A 20,979-nucleotide genomic window follows, 5' to 3' on the forward strand; every position below is an offset into this window, starting at 1 on the left:
ATAGTACAGCGAAAATCATTATTTAGCTTATGTTAGCATGGCAAGTACTTTTCGCCATTAATGCGAACTTGCAAGCGTTTTAAGCACAGACATTGATAAATACATTTATACACATATGTAGATATAGATAAGTTGATATGCAGACAAGCAGCTTAAGTCTGTTCAATAGTGCTGGGCACCTGTCCCTCAACAACAAAGCCAATGAGCAAGCTAGTCAAGCTAACTATGCACAGTGGGCGGATTGAGCAGCTGAAGCGAAATACAATGAGCAACTCAAAAAGTAAAGGAGCAGCAGCGATAGATAGATAGATATCTAAAATCTTGCTAGTCTAAGATAAATATAAATATAGATATATATATAGATATAGATATATATATAGATATAGATATAGATATAGATATAGATATAGATATAGATATAGATATAGTATATGCATATAGATTTAGTATAGATATAGATATACGATATATATATAGATATAGATATAGATATAGATATAGATATAGATATAGATATAGATATAGATATAGATATAGATATAGATAAATATAAAAGTATGTAATTATCTTATTGTTTGTGAATATACACAATAGATATAGATATAGAATAGATATAGATATAGATATAGATCTGATATGATAAGATATAGATATCAGATATACGATATAGATATAGATATAGATATAGATATAGATATAGATATAGATATAGATAACTATACAGATATATTATACAATATACAAATAGAAAGATAAAGATGTACAGATATGTACGGATTACTTCTACAAATATTTATTTATTACTTATTGGAAAGGTATTCTTCACTATTAATATTATTTGGAATTTAAACGATCTTCATGTATTTCGCGACTTTCTTGTGTTCGACTTTCTTGTTCTGTTAATGCTGCTGCTACTGTTAAGCTACTGTTAAGACAGGCCTACAGCAAACTCACTATCATCCACATCCTACAGATATAGGCTGATAGAGCTTGCTGATCTTAGATATCTTCAATGACCTATTCATTACAGCTCAGAACAAAAACTAATAACTTATTAACAAGCAACTGATAATTATAGATTTAGTTTCTATATATCTTAATTAATTTGATTTGAATATTATTTATAATTTTAAAACAAAAGTTAGTATTGTATTGGAAACTTTCCAAGTCGATATGGTTTACATAAATTTGCTTTATTAATCAAGCTCTTATTATTCTTGTCTAATATCGACTGGTATTTAAATTAAATTCAGTTAGCGAGCTGCGATTGCCCACTGTGCACTGTCTGTGCGTCTCCTTCCTCCCACACACACACACACCCATGTAATGTGGAATATTTTTGTGGCAGCATGCATGAGTCTCATAGACAGAGTGGGAGGTTGGGGGAGCATTTTCAGCTTGAGCTGCTGTCGATTTAATTCAAGAGGCTATGCATTTTACAGTCGAGTGTTCGTATGAAAAATGTACAGCAATTCGAGCCAGGACTTCTGCCCACTTATGCTGTTATCCTTTTTTGATCGCTCGCTCCCACTCACATGCTGAGTGTGTGTGTGTATTTGTGTGTGTGTTGCTGCTTTGTTGGTCTGCTGCACTTGCAGCAACAATGAACTCTGATAGCTGCTTTTATTATTATTATCGTTGTAGTTGTTGTTGTTGTTGTTGTTGAAGGCACAAGTGGCATTGTAACATAATTTCCGTTGAAATAACATCAAAATGCGGCAGCGGTGTAATCCTGCTTTGCATGTGTTTGCATTTCATGCTGGACTCGCACACACACACACACACAGATACGTAGTTGCAACTGCTGTGGTTAGTTAGCATCTGTGTTGATATTTGTATTTGTATTTTTATTTGTTGCAGCACTCACACGCGCACATCCATCACTGTTTGCATTTGTGTGTGTGTGTGTTTGTTCCTGCCCACGCCACAACCTATGCGAGTGGCCTGTGTGCTTCTCTTCTACAAAGTCTGCCTGGCTGGCTGGCTGGCTAGCTGGTGGTGGGGGGGCAACGTTTTGGCCCCGGCTCGGCACATTTGTGTTTGTTCAGCTACTTTTGCGGTTTCCCGCTTTTCGCGTACATTTCAACCGCATTTGTAGTCACTCCGGTTTCAGTTCGCGCATTGGACATATGCCAAATTTATATGCGCCCCCAATAAGCGCAGCCCCGCGCAACGCTGCGCTACGCTAAATGACTTGCCAGCGAAATTTATGCTTAGCACACTTGAGGAAATAAACAGCGCAAATTGTAGCCACAACTAGTTGTGTTGGCAGCTTTAATTAATGTCGATAATGTTTGGCTGGAAATTAGCGTAAATTATGAGACAATTCATTTTGTTGCGCACGTTGCGTATACGCAATTTAGCTATGCGTGCAATTCAATTAAATGCGCCAATTCAATGCAATGCCTAATTAAAGCTTCAAACTGCACTGCGAAACGAAATTTAATTGTTTAGCGTCCAGTTCACCACCCACGCCCCTGTCCCAGTCCCAGTCCCAGTCCCATGGGCAAACTGCAGCACGTATTTATTAGCTGACTAGCATTTGATGAAGGTCGCTCGCCCGCTCGTTCGCTCGTTCGTTCGCTCATTCGCTCACGCGCTGCAGTTCACTGATTGACTCACGATTATGTAATAAAACAGCGGACGAGCACAACAGCCATAGCTATGAATAGCAGAGACAATGCTTAGCACTCCAACAGCATAGCTTATAGTATTCCTTCCCAGCTCTCTAGCTATGTATGTGTGTGTGTGTGTGTGTGTCTGTTTATATTGGCTTCATTTCAACGGCAGCTTTTTGAAAAGCTCAAACTTTTTTTATGTCCAACTCATTAAAAATGTACGCCAATGGACCCGCAACGACCACGCCCCACTACCCCACCAACCCACCGCCCCACTGTTGCCTGCTTTGGGGAATTTTGTTGGATTTTCATGAATGCGCGCAAACGAAAAACGAAAAAAAAAAAACAAAGCCCACAAACAACGCAAGCTAACAAACAGAAGCTGTATGAAGCCGAAAATGCAATTTCCAAGTTTTTAATGTGCGAAATTTCTAATTTAAGATTTACGATATTTTTATGTTGAATTGTGTGCTGTTGTTGAAGTTCGCTCATTCGCTGCTGCTGCTCTTTGACTCCAGAATTTAACAAACTCCGCTTTGCTTGGGTCAATGAGGCTTTGATTGTTAGCCAAGCCAAATTATGTTAACAGCCAGTGGAAGAGTTCAGCGACCGGCATTTTATTGCTGCCGCAGAGATTTATAAAATAAAATGCAATTAAATAAAATTGTTAAATGCGTTTAAGTTTAAATGACTTTCACTACACAATTGACTGCAATTCCAGCAGTGAAGCGGCGGCGCTTTTGTTGCTGCTGCTCAGTTTATATTGTTGTAAATTGTATATGGTTGGGTTGTTTATGGTCGAGCTGGGCTGCTGCTGCAGTTCGCTGCTTTGTTTGCAGGGCAATAAATTGTGGATTGCAACAGATTTAGTTGAAGCTCTCTGGCTCGCTCATGTCCGAGTGCAGGGATTGCACATAGCATGAATTGTTAGCCGATTGATTTTAGGGATTTGCAACATAAATAAGAGCAGTCGGTCGGCCAGCCAAGCTTAAAGCTTTAAGTTGCTACTGCTCCAGCTCCAGCTGCTCAATTAGCTGCAGCAAGTGGCAACACGTGCCGCCACACACAGAGTCCGAAAAACGCAACCGCACAAAAAGCGTATCTCAATTGCAATCACTCAAAACAACGGAAATGACGCTTAGCACAACTTCCGCTGCAGACGCAAGTCCCAGTTAGAACGTGGCCAAAACAGAGTAGACAGAATGTTGCCAGAATTCAGAATCATGGGGCTGAATAAAGCTAAAATTATATAAAAAAAAAATACAAGTGCTGTAAATAGCTGAAACTAAAATTGAAAGTGGTTAAAAATAAATAAAATAAATTGAGAATATGGATACATTACTAGACACTATAGGCTAGTAAAAAGCCTTAGTTAGTCCTCTATAAAATACTTTCCAAAAACATTCTCAATTAATTGAGTTTAATTTCATATAATAATAACAAATTCCACTTATTTTATGTGCATATTTGTATATAATTTGTAAAATTATAAATTGAAAATGTTAATGTTGACAACCTTAATGGCTTTATTAGCAATAAGAGTTTTTAAATTGATCTTTATCTAAACGTCCTAACGTATACTTGACGACCTAGACTTGGCCAAAAGTACGTTCAAGCTCTGCGTTTGACCTCATTATTTTCACAGCAATGTGTGCTAAGAGGCCGAATGTGTTGACTTCTATCCAAAGGTTACAAAATGCTTTCCATCGATAAAAACGCTATGAAATAATGAAATAATTCCCAAAAATAGAAAAATCTTATTTTAAAATAGCTAAAATTCTAACTTAGTATGGGATTAGCATTCTTTGATCAAAGAATCAGGCTTGCTTATTAGAATATTGTACCAATCTATATGCTTTTGTATATATAGCAATATGTTAAGCGTAGAGAAAATAAGTTAAAGTTAAAGCGAATAAGTTCAAGAGTGAAGAATCAGTTAACACTTGCAATGTAAAAATTCTCCCGTACCACGCTCCAGTACCAGTACGGACTTATTTATCTGCTTTAAACCTTTATATATACCATACCAAATAAACTACATCTAATCAATTTAAATACATAAATAAACAATTTGTAATTCAAGCCCACACTCATAGCATTTTCTAGCGATAAAATTGCCAACATGAATACACTGGTCAGTCTAGATATGTCTATATATACATATGTATATATTCATCCTTTTTTTTGTCATATTTGTCAGCGCAGTTGACACAGAGCAGGCAGCTGGGGTGGGGTTGGGTTGTTCCATGAGCAGCAGTCAGGCACTTGTCGCTGACACATTCAAGTGCAATTTGCTTGTAATGCGAAACTATCATTTTGGCAGCAGAGCAGAGCAGAGCAGAGAGCCAACGAGGTGAGAGCTGAGCCCACATGCAAAGCAGGAGGTGGACATGTGCACATGTTGCCACATTTGGTGTCCAGCTGCACACACACACACACACACACAGAGTTTCAGTTGCAAGCTCGTATCTCGAGTGGCGCATGCGGCACCAGCGCTCAACTCGACTCGACTCAACTCGATGCAGCTCGACTCGCCTCGCAAGTGGAAACAAGACAGTCTGACAAGCGGCATTTGATAATGTCGAGCCGCAAATCAGAGACAGACAGAGAGACCGGAGCCCCACAGCAATTGCACGTTGCGATTTCAATTTCGGTTTCAGTTGCAGTTGCCGTTGCAATTGCAGTTGCTGAGCTGACAACAGTCCCAACAGCTGTTGCCAAGTGGGTTCACTCACTCGCTCTCTCTTTATCTCTCGTGTGGCACTCAAGCAGACATCAAGTGCTTAGGAGCTGCGGCTGCTCGGCTTAATTGGTTTTCGTACGGATTTTGCTAATTGTGCTGATGTTTTGTCTATTTTGTCTTTGCAGAACAGTTTCACATCTTTGTGGGCGATCTGAGCGCCGAAATTGAAACGCAACAGCTGAAAGATGCATTCACGCCATTCGGAGAAATATCGTAAGTATAACCACTCAAGCGTCTATAATAAGTTAATTACCTACTGGCTGGCGACTAAATTGCCTTTGAACTAAGCAACGCATCGATACGCCCCGCCCCCCATCGCATGCTGAGGCGCCAGGCACATTAACTTCAATCAAACAACATTTTGCCGCACTTGTGCCAAATTATGAAATAAACAAATAAACGAGCTATAAAGTAGCTGAGCCCCCAGCCCCAGCCCAAGTCCAAGCCAAGAGTCTGATTTATGAATAATTAGCTAGCCAAGGGGCCTCAAACGCTGTTGAGCACAGGCTCTCGGCTCTCTGGTCTCTGCATTTTTATTTCATTTTCATTTCATGATTTGTTTTATTTTGCTCGTGTTAAAGGCATGAAAGCTGTTTGCGGCATAGAAAGTTGAGCGAGAGACTGCAAGGCAGCGGGCAATAAATTAATAATTTAATTTTCGACTTTTTGTTTGCAGCAGCAACAACAAAATGCGCTGCTCTGTGTTGCACAAACCGCAAACGGCAAGCGGCAAACGGCGATGCGGCAGCAAACAAAGTGACCAAATAAGCAAAAAAAAATAAACGACAAATAAAAAGAAATTTTTGTTCATTTTTAAATTGTATAACAGCGCCAGGCGAACAGAGCAGAACAAGTGAAAGCAAATAAGAGAACCTGATTTATATGCTGAGCCCATGCCCATGCCCACGCCCACGCCCATTGCGCCCACGGGTCAGTTGTTCGCGTCCCCTTAATTTGAGGCGTGTTTGCCCCCCACACTCTCTAGCGCTCACTCCCTCTTAATTAATGTGCAGCCCTCGCTCCTACACGCCTTCTGTCTGTACCTGCTGCTCTTACTTGCGCTAATTTCTTTGAGATTTTGCAAACGGCAGCAGCTACAAAAGTTGAACTCATTTGTAGAGAAACCGCCCCCGCCCCCCACTGTCGCTTCTTTTCCACAGTCACTCAGTCAGGCCACTATTTATTTATTTAGCATTTTATGGGCATGCCTTTTTAAGTTTTTTTCTGCTTCTTCTTCTGCGCTTCTTGCTGATGCGTCTCGTTTTTGGCGCTTGCTCATTAGTCTGCCCTCCATAAGACTCGAGGCTAGCAAATAGTTACATTCTGCCTTGTGTTTATTTTTGTAAACGCAAATCTACGAAATAATTACATTTTTCATTTGCACCTGAAGTGCCTGCTCGGCAGCTCGGCAGAGCCTTAAGGCGGCGCTATTTGCTTTACAGCGCATTTCTTTGAAGGACGTCGCGCTGCTTCATCAGCAAACTTGTCGTCGCTTGTCGCCGTTTGCCGTCTTCCTAGTCATAGTTGCTGGCTTTAGCTTTTAATTTATTGCTCTTTATGTTTTGAGTGCCCGCGTGGGAAATAATCGCAAATGTGCTGCTGCCTCTGCCTCTGCCGCTGCTGCTGCTGCTGCTGCTTCAGCTTCAGTTGCTGTTTACGTCCGTTTACCTAGTTTCCATCAGGTTAACAACACTCATGGGTAGATTTTTCATTTAGTCGCATGCACAGCGCTAAAATTTCTTCAACAACAATATACATACATACATACGCATATAGAAGAGCTCGCAAGTTCTTTCTCTTTTCTTTTTAATTAACTGAAAGTTTGCATGCATACATTTTATATTCATGCCGAAAAACCAACCAAGCAGCAGCAACAGCAACAACAACAACAACCACACCAACAACATAAGCAATGAAAATTTAATAAATTTATGTATGTATGTTGAGACTTCAGTTTTTGGTTGCGTACATGTGGGCTGCGGCTCAAAGCCGCAGCAATATGTAAATTGAATGCCTTAAATTTTTCGAAGGATTTAGACATCATTAGACTCTCAAAGGGGCTTCGTTTTCTGCTCATTATAGGCTAAAACAAAAATTTAATATTAAATGTTTAAGGCTCAGGGCAGGTTAAATTTATTTTCAATCAATAAAGTTTTAGACTTTAGAATTTACTGAACTTAACTGATTTATAAATATTAAGTAGTTCGCTGTTAAATTAGTTTACACTGAATTAGTTAAATTAAACTAAATGTTAGCTATGTAACAGAAAGTTTAACTCATTACGTATACGCATTTTGTTCATGGGTAACTGAGACTTAAGGTCAAGCCTCAAGCCTTTTTAATAAATTTAATTTTCATGTAGAGCAATATTTAAGGTATTGTAAATATTGAATTTATAAATGCTAAATAAAATAATAAATATTAATAATTATTACACTAATTTACATCCGGCTATTAACTTAACTAATTAAAATAAAAAAAGAGCATTTAAAACTTATTACGTATACTCAATTTTCCTAGATATTATATGCACAGCTAATTCTATTTTTATAGAAGCTAAAAAACTCATTTTTATTTTCATTTTAAGCAAATTAGTTAATATTAAATATCATAAATATTGCTAATAATAATGTCAAGTTCAAATAATGATTTATATTTTAAAATGCTTTAAATAGTTAAAGCTTGCGTCGCTTATTAAAGTGTATTAAATTTCTGTTAGCTAATTTAACATTAAACTAGAAATTATATATATAACGTATACGTAATGTTGGCTTTATGCAGCTGCAGCTTAAAATGTTTATCAATACTGTGGCCATCTTCGTAAGCCAAAGCATAAACTGAAATTTATGCTAGTAGCATTGTTGTGACTAATCGCATTAGCCCCAATGCTATTTCCAATGAAAGTAGCTCTATTTATAAACTAACATAGGCAAATCCTCTTTAAAAAGAGGAGGTTGCTGGCTGCTGGCGTCTAATTGGGATGCGCCATTGCCACACAATAGGCGTTCGACGCATTAATGCGGCTAATTAATAATTTGGCTATGCAATGAAACATGAGTGGATCGCAAATTTGACGAAGCAAAACTCATGCCTATAATTAGACAGCTCTCGAGCTGGCTGACTGGCTGGCTGGCTGGCAGTTCAATACACTTAACGCATAAAACTGAACTGAAACAGAATTACATATTTGCCCCAAAGGCGATACTACAACCAAATTACGAGCCGCTTGTTAAACTAAGTGCCTCATATTGCTGCAGCAAACGCTACGCCCGGCCACAAGCCAATACCAATAGCAAAGGCAGCCAGCAAGCTAGATTAATTACATGGAATCTATATCCACGGACGGAGTAGCCACAAATGAGCATCATATCATAAATAAGCTGGCGCACATTAGTCGTTGAATTTGTTATGCATTGGCCATGGCCACATAATGAAATTACACTTTTGTGGCGTCGAGCCTAGACTGCTAATTGGCTGCTTGGCTGTCCTAGATTGACGTCAACCAGCAGCTGCTGCCAGGTGCAGCTCAAAGATAACAGTTGCCTTTGACTTGGCTTTAATGATAGTTGGGCAAAGTTTTTAAATTTTGCCATTGACAGCATTGCGCTCATATTTGTTACACTTCGAAGAAAGCATAGAAAGTCTTACGCCAAAGTCAAGTGTATAGAAAACTTGCATAAACATGCGCAGTTTTCTTTTTTCGCCTGGCGTGTAACTAACTGCGTATGGGACTCAATTGTTGAAAATAAGCAAAACTTTCAACTTAATCTATTCAGAAAAGTTGCCAGCGCCGTTTCATAAACTTCAAAATGCGCTTATGCACACTTCGAGCGACAGTCGGCGAAACGGAAACCAATGATCGGCGACAAGTGCGGCAGGCGCGCGCCCCCGCTACTCCTTCTAACACTTTTACCCGGAAATGGTAGCAAAAAGTTTCGCTAGCCGCTGCTCTAAGTAGGCGTCGGCTTTTGTCGAATGACAAATCAAAATCGCATTCCCATTCGCATTCGCATTCAAATGCAAGCGGCGGCGTGCAGCGGAAGTTAATGCGAAAAACTTTCGTGCACACCCCAGCCCCAAAAAGTCCTTGCACAATCAGGCAGGCAGCCTCAGACGCTGCGCTGCGTGAAAAATGAGTCTTGCGACTTTTGCTGCAACAGCAGCGTACGCGCAGCAACCGCAACAAAATCCCCAGCACTCTTTTTTCACTGGCTGCAACAATTTATTTTATTTGTGCCAGAGCAAGTGTCAAAAGTTGTGCATGCCCCCAAAATGCGTAAGCTCCACTTCATTTAAAGCCGCTTCGAAAGCGGCAACTTCTGCAGCTCTAAACGGTCGAGGCGTGCAACTTTTTTAATGTACTTTTAATAGCGGCATAATCCAATTTAAAATTAACAATTTGCGTATCAATAGCCGCAGCAGCTGTAACGTTTAGTTAATAGACAAGGGCGCAGCAAATTGTAGCGCAAGTTTGCACATAAAATACGCATTAATTCATTAAAATTGACAAAAGGCATAGCACAAGTGCCAAACATGCTTGGCTGGCTTGCCAACTTGTGCACTCGTTGACTGCTTGACTGACTGACTGACTGAATGACTGACTGACTGCGACAGGCATTGTCCGTGGTGCTTAGCGCGGCTTGGCAAGCCAAACAATTTGCAAGCCAGCGTCACCACCGCCCGCAGCGCAGCCTAACAATTTATATACATACTATGCTATATTTTATATATATAAATAAAATGCGCTGCGGTGCGCGCAATGAGCGGCCAAAGCGAAAGCCAAAGCCAGAGCCTGCTGCCAAAGCGCTTGGGGCGCCAGTCAGCATTTAAAATTAAATCAACAAAAATATGTGCACAATGGGCGGGGGGCGAGTGGGGGGTGTGGGCTGCTTTTATCGCGCTTTGTAAATTATGCTGCAATGAAGAGGACAATTTTTGGCTGCTGCTGCTGTCATTTGCAGGCAGCGACGTCGTCGTCGTCGCAAATTGAATTTAAGTGCAGCTTTTTTTGCTTTGTTTTTTGCGTTGAGCTCAAGCGCAATGTTGAGGCGCTGCCAAGTGGCAAGCAGGCCGTCTTGCACATATGTTGCAAGTTTATCACGGAAGCAAATAAAATGTTTGGTCCCAACACAAAACTTTTTGGCTACAAATTTATTGGCAATAAATTGACTGCCATTAAAGCCAGTGCAAAATCTAATCAAAGCTAATCCAACAAAAGCGAACGGCGGCCAATGTCAAGCGCCTTTTTGTTTGCCCAAAGTGGCGTAAGCGAGGAAAATTTGCTCAGCTGCGGCGTGATAACTACGCTGAGCACAAGAATGAGAGGGAGAGGGAGAGGGAGCGGGAGAGACGAGCATTTATTTAAAATACAAGCCATAAAATGAGCCAACGTTCGAGCCACACACAGCTGAGCGCTGTCGAGTGTCGAGTGCCGTGTAATTGCTGCACAAAGGTGAAGCAAGAAGACGACAGCGGAGTGTGGCGGGTTTTAAATGAATTTGATTTACGTTTTTAAAGCCAAATAAACGCCTTTCAATTAACTACAAGCGCTACACAGAGAGAGGCGCGACCCGCTGCGCGCTTCCTTCGTCCCTTTGGCTCGAGTCTCTCGACTGCTATTGACTTTGGCAGTGGCGTTGTCAACGCTTCCTGTGGCAGCATACTCGAAAAACCACCGCAAATACCTCGCAAGCATTCATCTAGCCGAGCCAGAGCCACTCGCTGGGCGAAAAGGTGGCAGGTTGCGCAATTTCGTTTTGCATACAACACTCATACGCCCCGTTTGCCCCATTTCGTTTTGTTTGTGCCGTCGCTCGTTGTCAGCGCCGTGTTCACTGATTTCACTTGCAAATTAATGAGAAATTAGAGACAACGAGCAAACCAATGCCGCTGGCCACTGTCAAAGTCGTAAAAAGAACATTTGTGCTAATTTAGAAAAAGGTAAATTTGGACAGTACTTCATTACGAGCACAACAACAACAGCAACAACAGCAACAGCACATTGGACACATTTTGCATTTGCTGCTTGTTTTGATTGATTGAATTCAGTCTTCAGTCTTCAGAGCTGCTGAGCAGGTTGCTGATTTTGTAGACTTAGAGACACGAAATGATTTTGCTACTGCAGATTGATATCAATTTGATGTGTTTTTTTATTTGGCTTGGCAATAGCATTTGCATAATGTCTTTTTGATTAGAAATTTGTTGTTGTTGTGCGTTTGGCATATCAAAAAAACATTTTTGGAAAATTTACTTGGCAATAAAAACAAAATTAATTCAATTTAGTTGCACTTGAAAACAAAATGAATTTTAATGCAAGTTTCGAAGCCAATTTGGGGATTTCGAAAAAAGTCCTTGGGGCAGACATTTCAAACTAATTGAAACTGTTGCGCTGTTGCTGTTGCTGTTGCATGTGTTGTAATTTGAGTTTAATTTGCATATTGAAAGCCAGCAGCAGCAGCAGCTAAGCGCGAGTGGGTGGCTGGGCTGAGTGGGTGGCAATGACAGTGACATGTTTGTGCTTTGTCAAAACAGTGACGAACCGATTAATTGCATTAGATTGTTCAAACACACACACACATACACTTAATTTGTACTTTGAGTTAATTTCATTTCTTTGTTGTTATTGCAAAACACACGCACACACACACACGCACACACATGAAATGAAATTATAATTGAGCCGCTGCCGCAGCGAAATCCTCAAGCGCTTGCGCATTAACTGCTTTATGTATATCGTATGTGTAGTAATATGAGCAAAATGGAAATGAGGCTCTCTGAGTGCGTCTATGAACTAATTTAGCTTGTGGGTTGCGGGTGCTTAGGGGGCTAGCTGGCTGATTGCGGCGCAGCTCCAAATAGCTATGCATGCCTAATGTCTGTATTCAACTGGGCATGAACTCTAAGCACTCCGAGCGTAATTACAAACATGCGAGCGATGTGTGTGCCCCTCTCAGCTTCCTAGTTAATAATCAACTTGAAACATTTGCAAATGAAACTCGCAATTCACTTGGCCACACGCGCTCAGGTAATAATAAAAACAAAATATGCGTTAACGCCTAGCGCTCAAACTAATTAAGCGCACACACAATTAACAAATACAAAGTAATCTAAAATTTAATTAAAACGATGAGTGCTATAAGTGATTATGCGCTGATGAGCTTCCAAGAAATAAAATCTCTGTCTATGCGCTATAAAAATGAAATACAAGCTCCCATTTTAAAGCGCTTTAAATCTTTAAGCAGTAACTAACATAGAAATGAAAACATGTCACATCAGTAGCTGTAGCTGTGCCAGCTGATGTTTGATTAATTGTTGCTTTGCCTGGTTGCTCACATTACGTATACGCAGCGTACAGCTGGCTGGCTTTAAATTTATTTTCAAGTAGATTGGCATGCTGCAACAGCTGCTAAGCATCCGTTTGAGCGACTTGCTAAGCTGCTTATAAGTCACTAGTTTTAATTTAAGCTGTCAGCCTTAAACTCTTTTTTGTCACACCTGCAAAGTGTGTGTCGTAAGGAGTGAGGAGGGGGGAGGTAGCATTGCTTTTGAGTAATTATGTGCGCCAATGCTTAGGTCGAAATCATGTTGTGTATTTCCGCAGCAATTTCGAAATTTTAAACTTGTTAACAGCAAATTGAAGTCATTTCCGGCGCCAGCAGCAACACCACAGCAGCAACAAGGACCTGGCAATGGCAATAGTCGGTAGCAGCAAATAAATGAGAAAACCGCAAAGTGCAGCACAACACAAAAAAAAAAGGAAAAAAAAGCAAAGACAGCCCAAAGAGCAAAGAAAACAAAATGCCAAAAAGGTACAAAAGCGGAAATAAATGCAGCAGGGCTGACGCTAAGGCACAGACAGGGACGCCAGCCAGGACGACCACAGGATAACCTGTTGACCACGTGCATACTGCAATTCAAACACAAGCAACACACACAGACACACACACGTACAGAAAATAACAAATACCAAGTTTTTGGGCAAAAATGCCAAAGAAAATTGCATTTTCGTATGCCAAAAATAGAGAGAAACGAGCAAAGGCAAAAAGCAACATGAAAAAGGTAGCAAAAGCTTTGGCGCTGGCGCTGAGAAATAAACTCGAGCATTTTGTTGCTTGTTGTCGTCGTCGTCGTCGGTGTCGGCGTCGAGGGCAAGCGCAAGTGAAATACGCTCATCGCGTGCTGTGAATGCAATTTCGTACCCAACACACACACACACATAGACATTTCTCAATTTCAACACGCCGCTTACAATTGCAGTTTGTGAACGGGTGTCTTCAGTTGGGGGCGAACGGGCGGGAGGCAGCAGCAGCGACAAATGCAATCCACAAACAATGAAATGAATTGTCAAGTGCAAACATGCCGCTTGCTGTTGACGTGCAATTGCAGCAACGTCATCGCAGCACTCCGCTCCCCGCTCTCTCCTTTCGCTCTCTGCAGCAGCAACAATAAAGCTTTCATTGGCTGCAATTGCAGCTGGAGCTGCTTGTTAGTCTGGCGCGCGCACAAATTTGTTTTGCATGCGTCTAACAATCAACAATGCGAATAAAACCCAAAAAAAAATTGCAGCATAGTGTTGCAAATGCGCTCGAAATTTAACAGCCAGAGCCATGTGGCATGTGGCAAACCATTTAGCCACACAAACACAGCAGCACACACACACACGCGCGCTCACAATCGCACCAATCAAAAAAGCCACCCAAAGTGTTTTGCAAGCCAATAAAAAACAGCCCAAGCTACCAACTTTTATGAAACTGCAAGTTTGGCTGTTGCTTCGCCTATGACAAAAGTGTCCTTGAGCTCTGCTGCTTGTCCTGCTTGGTGCCCTTTCGTAAGTCTACTCCTACTTGTTGTAGTTTTTTATTCTACTATTTGCTGTTATTTTCCACCTGCTCCAGTTGTGCTTTGCTTCAAGATTTATACTCTGTTCACTGTACTATCGGATTTCCGTAATGTTGACACAGCAAGCTCATCGATTAGCTGGCGCAGCCAGAGCCAGAGCCAGAGCCAGAACCCTTTTAATTACTAATGATTGGCAAATGTGTGAGAAAATGTGCTTACAATAGAGTTACACTGGACTTCGGTCTTATCGCAAATAGAAAAGAAATCAGTTTACATTGAATTTAATATATAGACTTCTAATAAAATTATTTTGTTAGTTAGATAAATTTCTAACTTTCCCCTATTTTTTCATACATAATATATATAAAGACTAAAGATAAGTATCTATGGCAAACTTTGGCTACTCCATTTTGTTGTTCGTACAGTCTTAGACGAATTATGTAAGCTCGAACAGAGACTAGCGTAAGATAAAATTTAAATTGAAATGTACTTTTACTTTTTTAATTGAATAAAATAGTTAAGTAAGATAAAGTAAAGTGCCAAAGTATTTTTTTTATTGTGAAAATTGATTTGTGTTGACTTTATAAGCAAAAGTATATTTTAATTTAAATTTCATCTTCATTATTTATTTTTTTAGTAATTACTAAGACCACCCCAGTCCCATTTGTATTTCTCTTAATGCTTGCAACAAATGTGAACCCAGTCAAATATGTCTGTAGTAATTTTTTTGTATTAATTTCTGTAATTTATTGTATTTATTTGCAAGCTTAATTATTATACAAAATATAATATAATAACTAAAGGTGGTGAGTGCTATCACCTAAGGCTATCGACTCTAATTTCCGTTATAGCCATTGACTGTTGATAGTCACAGTAAAAAAAATAAATAAAATATTGTTTACCCAGTTGAATCTGCCAAGAAGTTAGAAGTCACTTTGACTGCTTGACGATCGTCAAATATTTCTTTAATTGGCCAATGCAGTATCGATATATATTATCGAATTTTATAAAATAAAAACTTATTAAAATACCTTTCGCTCAATAAAAGCTTTGAAGCTAAAAATTATAAATAAAAAGTTCGCAACAGTTTACTTCTTATTAATAAAATTGCACCATGTAGAAAGCATTACCTTAAGACTCTATATATTCTTATCCTAATTAAAAAAAAAGCTCACGATTAATTAAATTACAATAGTATGAAATTCAATGCTCGCAAATAATAGTTCATGCCCTATAAGCAATTTGTTATGCTGTTTGCTATAGTTAGCAGTAATATCAAATTAGCTATTGTCAGCAATTGCTGTCAACAACTTAATATATATTTTTTTATTATTATCTATTGTTATGCACTTGTTGACATAACAAACGCGAACAAAGGCTCTGTGCTCTAACTGTTTGTGCCTTGCGCTGACAGTTTTGCTAACTGGGCGAGGTTAGCCAATTAGTTTATACGATTGAGAAACAGATTTAGTTGCCTATTAGTGGGCAGACATTGCCGCCTGCTCTCAACACGAATCAATTTTTAATTACGTCATTATAAAATTGCCATGGCAGACACGTTTGCGTTGAGTGTGTGTGTGTGTGTGTGTGTGTGTGTGTGTGTGTGTGAGTGTGTGTGTGATTGGCGGCACTCACACAACAATTAACACTTGGCCATTACTTCCATTTGCGGCATGTTAATTTGTTGCCACATCAATTGCTGCTGCCAATGCACGTTGCAACTGCAACACACACATGCAGGCACATAAATGAATGTATATGCATATGCGTATGTATATGCATATGTATGTGCCAGCAGCAGCGACTGCAACTACGACTGTCTCTATGTAACAATCTCACCGACAGCTGACGCTGTTGCGGTCACCAGCAACTACTATTGCAACAGCAACAGCAACAGCAACAGCAACAACAGCAGTCTGCTGACAATTGCCTGACACTCGGCAGCTGGTTTATTTGCCGCACACGTGAACAAGCTACGTTACGTATACGTACTGTGTACACTCTACCTACAATTGCCTTTGCCATTTGAAGCGCACCCACTAGTTTAGTCAGGCGCCAAGTCAGTGTCAGACAAACAGCAGCAGCAGCGGCAGTAGACAGTGGACATTGTGCATAGGCGTATTGGTGAGGGGTGTGTGTGTGTGTGTGTGTGTGTGGGTTGGCAACGCCTCAGTAGTTGAACAATAACGCTTGAGTGATTATGCAATTGACAGCTAAATCAATCAATGATGTCAACTACATGCCAACAACGACCAAGCCAAACTCACAATTACAAACACACACACAGCGACACACACAAATACAAATACAAAAGCAAAATTGCAACACACACAAGCTCGAATTGCTCTCTGCTGTTTTTTTGACATTTTCAATTTTTTTTATGACAATACTCAATACACTGACGCATTTTTTCGCTTTGCTTGCGGCTCGAAACAATTTTTAATCACCAGCAAAAGTGTTGGGCAATTTAAATGCTTTAAATGCTTGTCAAGTCGAAAGTAAACAATGGCACGCATAAATAGCTAAATTATGACAAATATTGACGCAGAGACTGAGAGACTGAGATGCTAACAAAAATTTATCAATTCTCAGCGCTGATTGCCAGACAATCGAATGCTTGACAAATAGCCCAAGCACCCAGGCACGTTCCAGCTCAGACCACAGCAGCCAGCCAGCAGCCACAGCTAGCAGCAGCAATCCAAATGATAAATATTACAGTTTTTCTATAAACACAGAGACACGCACAACTGCGTTGCATGCCTATCACCTCAGCCTGCTGCTGCTGCTGCTGTTGTTGTTGTTCTTCCTCTCTCTGCGTATTGATGGTTTAATATATGAATTTAATGAAGTTTATGTATTTGGCGCACACGTGGCGGCTCACAACAGACATGCAAAGCAGTCACCATCAGCAACCCCTACTAAGGGGTCGAGCCGAAAGTTTTGTGAGCACGTTTATGTTTGGTAAACGGAAGTGTTCGCTTTGTGCGTTATTGGCTCTGGATTATTTATAAGCCATGCATCAACTGCTTCCGCCTTGGCTGAAGCAGCTGCCAATAGCATTGCAAACTGCGAGTGTGAGACAGAGAGTGATAAAAAGTTTTGCCAAAAAGTACGAAAATACTTTAACTTTCGAGTATATTAAATAATCCATGGCGTAAAGATTATAAAATTTGTTTGCACAGTAATGAGTGTTAGTATAATTCTAAGAAAAAAGCGCTTGGAACTTGGGTAACTTATAATAAATTAATACGCATGTAAAAACGCAAAATATTGATTGGAATTCTTAAAAATAAGTATAAGTAGATTAAAAACCTGCCACCTAACAGTAAATGTAAGCAACATTTAACAAGAAATTCAAAAATATTGCAAAAAGTATTTAAAATTAAATTTAAAATTATTTAAAAATAATGTTTTTGTTTTTGAGCTTATATAAGCTTATAGATTGGGAGTGTTAAACAGACCCAGCACTCGTTGCAAGGATTGGGGAAAAGCATATTAGGTATAGGTTAGTGTTAATTTTTAATAGTTAAAAAAGTTAAAATAAATCGTTTTATAAAATAAAAAGAGGCCTCTGTGTGCATAACAGAATAAAGTTTGTTGATCACATCTTGATCAAAAACTTATCGTTACATTTTAAACAAACATTAAAAAAATGAAATAAAATTAAATGTTGAGCTGCACAGTAATAAAAAGTCGATTTTGCATTAGTCAACACAAACTTAAAGCTTGAACAGCTAGTTGGAAATTTAATCAACTGCATAACATTTGAAGTAAGTTCTCCATTTCAGCAGATATTATTAGTAAGGTCTGTCTTCTGTATTTATAATCCAATCTTTGTTAAATTATAAGATTAGCAGTCTTGCATATGATGATAAATATTATTATATATGTAGGATAGGGATAACATTGTTTTTACACAACAGCTGTGAGCTGTGTGGAAAGAGACGGGGGAAGAGTCAGAAAAGAGTCAGTCGAGGGAGTTGAAGAATAGAGTGAAGCGCGAGCCAACACCAGCTCCAAAGTTACTTTAATATAACATAATATAATGTCACCCAATCATAATCAATATCCGTTAAATAAAAATACATATTTGTAGACGCAAACCCTACATATATATATTATATCAAAATGTTATATTTATTTTATGGCACTTTTTAGTTATTTTCTTTTAAATATGCGGGGCTTCATTCAGCGTATTTTTATTGTTTTTAATGTGGAAGGATCTTTATGAATTCTGTGCTTTATTCAAGCAACAGCCGCTCTATTCATGAGGCCGCTCTTAGATGAGATGTTTCCAGAATCATTTATTATAGTCGCCGGTAAAGGCTTCAACTTGTTCTAAATTAAAGAGTTTGTCTTAAGCTAACGCTTACTAACCAACTTAGGTCAGATTAATAAATACTGAAGCTTTGGATCTAGCCTGACGGGCTTTCTTCAGTCAGCAAACTCTTCTTGGTCAGCAATCTCGTTGTGATCGATATCCAAAAGAATTTAATACAAACTTCAACTTCAGTCCACAAATTGTTATTCTATCTGCAACAATTAAAAGCAACAGCCACGCATTTAAATTCCTAGAACATTTATGTATTGCTTGCTAGCTAAATGCTACATACATAACACTAACATACTGTGTGCTTGTGTAATTTGGCGCTTTACCTTCACATAGATGTGTAGCTTGTGTATTCGTTGCAAATACGCACATATACAGCTCGGCTTATAGAGCTTCAGCAAAAATTTTCAATATTTCTAACCTGAACACACACGGAGCGGAGCGAGCAGCAAAGCAAAAGTTGCTGCGGCTACAGTTGCGCCATTGTTGTTGGCGGATTAACGAAGCTTCGCTTTGTGTGTGTGTGTGTGTGTGTGTGTGCGTGTGCGAGAACCTAAATCCGCTGGCAGCAACCTTGCTATACATGCTGAAATTCCGCTTAATACCAAATACCAAAAATGAAAGCCAACCCAATAAATTTGGCGAGTTAAAGCCTGAACAGCACATTTGGGCGCCCCAATAGCAAATGTGCGTTAAGGCCGCTGCAAATTGCAATGGGAATGCAATCAGAGCACATTACTTACATTTTCCAAGAACTCTCGCAACTCGCATGCAGTTGTTTTTATTTTGCCAGTTAATGAATGTGGAAATAGTAGAAGCTGCTGCTGCTGCCAAGCTAACCGAGCAGACACACCTGCAGTCGTTCATTAGACACAAAGCCCAGTACACAGCACACGTGAAGATAATCAGCGTTGGCCCAAAAGGTGCGCAATGTCCGATAGAACAATACGAGAAAAGCTGCAAAAAAAATAAGAGAGAGAGAAGCGTAAAAAGCAGCTGCTGTACAAAGAGCTTAAGCAGAGCTGGCCGTGACTGGCATAGATGGACGCCATCATCCCCACCACAACGAATGCAACTGAAGCGGCAGCTCAAGCTGCAAGCTTTGGGCGCTGACTCTCTAACACTGAAGCTGACTCTGGACTCCAAAGCTGACTCCACTGCTCTCTCCTCGCCGCTCGCCGTTGTTGCAAAAGTTAGTAGCATAAAATCCGATAGCTTCCGCTAAGCTCGCTTATTCAAGCGTAGGTAGGGCTAATAAAACATTTTTGAGGATTGCGCTAGGATTTCACAATGCGCAACTCGAACGCTTTGTGTATGTGTGTGTGACTCTTGAATTTTTATTGCACTTGAACAATTGACAATGACATTGTTGGGCGACTAAACGTGAATAACTTGTAAATTATTTCCTAATTAGCTCAACTGGCAATATCCACAGAAAAAAAGATTTCGAGGCCAACTATCTGCCTAAAGCTTTATTTTTATTGCCGCCCCTTGGCGCCACTTAACTGCAGGAAGAGCCAAACAGACAAAGCGAATTCAAAGCGAATTTGATGCTTATCCCTAATGATGCAGTAAAATGTATATTTTCTTGCTTTTTCTTTGAGGTTTCCCGCACAGCGCGTTTGTTGTTTAAAGAGCGTGCAAAACGCTGCAAAACTTTGGTCGCCAACTTAAATTCAGTCAGGCCTGCTCATCAATAAAGACTGTGTGGCATGCAAATCAATTAATGCGTCATGTCGCCAAAGTTATACGCTTTGTTTAATTCTTTGTATTATTATTTGGTCGCCGCACTCAACCCAAAAAAAAAAGGGATAACGAGCCAAGTTGTTACAACTTTTTAATGGAGCAAAGCCTAGCAGCCAAAAAAATGGTAAAAAAGTGAAGTGAAGCAAACTTTAGTTGCAACAGCTGAACAAAAGGCAACTACTTCAGCAGACTACTACGGCAGGCTGGCTACTGCATCTTTAGCTGTTGGCATAGGCAGCAAACTGGCGCATAAACTGGCTAAAAAGATGATGAATTTCCAGCACAGCACAGCACAGCGCGCGGCGACTTTATAAACTTGCCCCCTGCCCCCTGCCCCAAAAGCCTTGCAACAGTGAAAGCTACTCACTACTTGGTCGGTTGTCGGCGCGTAATAAACAAACTTTTGAGCAAAGTTTATTTCTGCCTTTTACTTATTATATTTTCTTTTTTGTGTAGTCGTTTTTCGCCTTTCGTTTTCTCGTTTTTGTGGCTGGCCAGCCAGTCAGTCAGCCAGCCAGCCAGCCAGCCAGGCAAGAGTGAAGTGCAGTGCCATGTACGACAAGTTTAACACCCAGACATCGACTGCAACACGGCACGCTTAGTTAGTTATGTAGATGGCCAGGTGGCCATTGCTGCTGCTGCTGCTTCAGCTGCAGCCATCTTGGGCATCATTAAGCGCCATTTTGCGAACATGAACGGGGCAG

At 40.0% G+C, this 20,979-nt stretch overlaps 1 protein-coding gene across 1 annotated transcript in view; it reads left to right on the forward strand.

Moving 5' to 3' along the window:
• Positions 1–20,979, forward strand: part of LOC108603985 (protein elav) — an 80,398-nt gene that overhangs the window by 40,340 nt on the left and 19,079 nt on the right. The window contains exon 2 of the mRNA XM_017993214.2: positions 5,487–5,574. Coding sequence (XP_017848703.2) covers positions 5,487–5,574 — 88 coding nt within the window. The remainder of the gene's footprint in view (positions 1–5,486; positions 5,575–20,979) is intronic.

Source organism: Drosophila busckii, chromosome 3R (assembly GCF_011750605.1).
Source record: "Drosophila busckii strain San Diego stock center, stock number 13000-0081.31 chromosome 3R, ASM1175060v1, whole genome shotgun sequence".
Classification (NCBI taxonomy): domain Eukaryota; kingdom Metazoa; phylum Arthropoda; class Insecta; order Diptera; family Drosophilidae; genus Drosophila; species Drosophila busckii.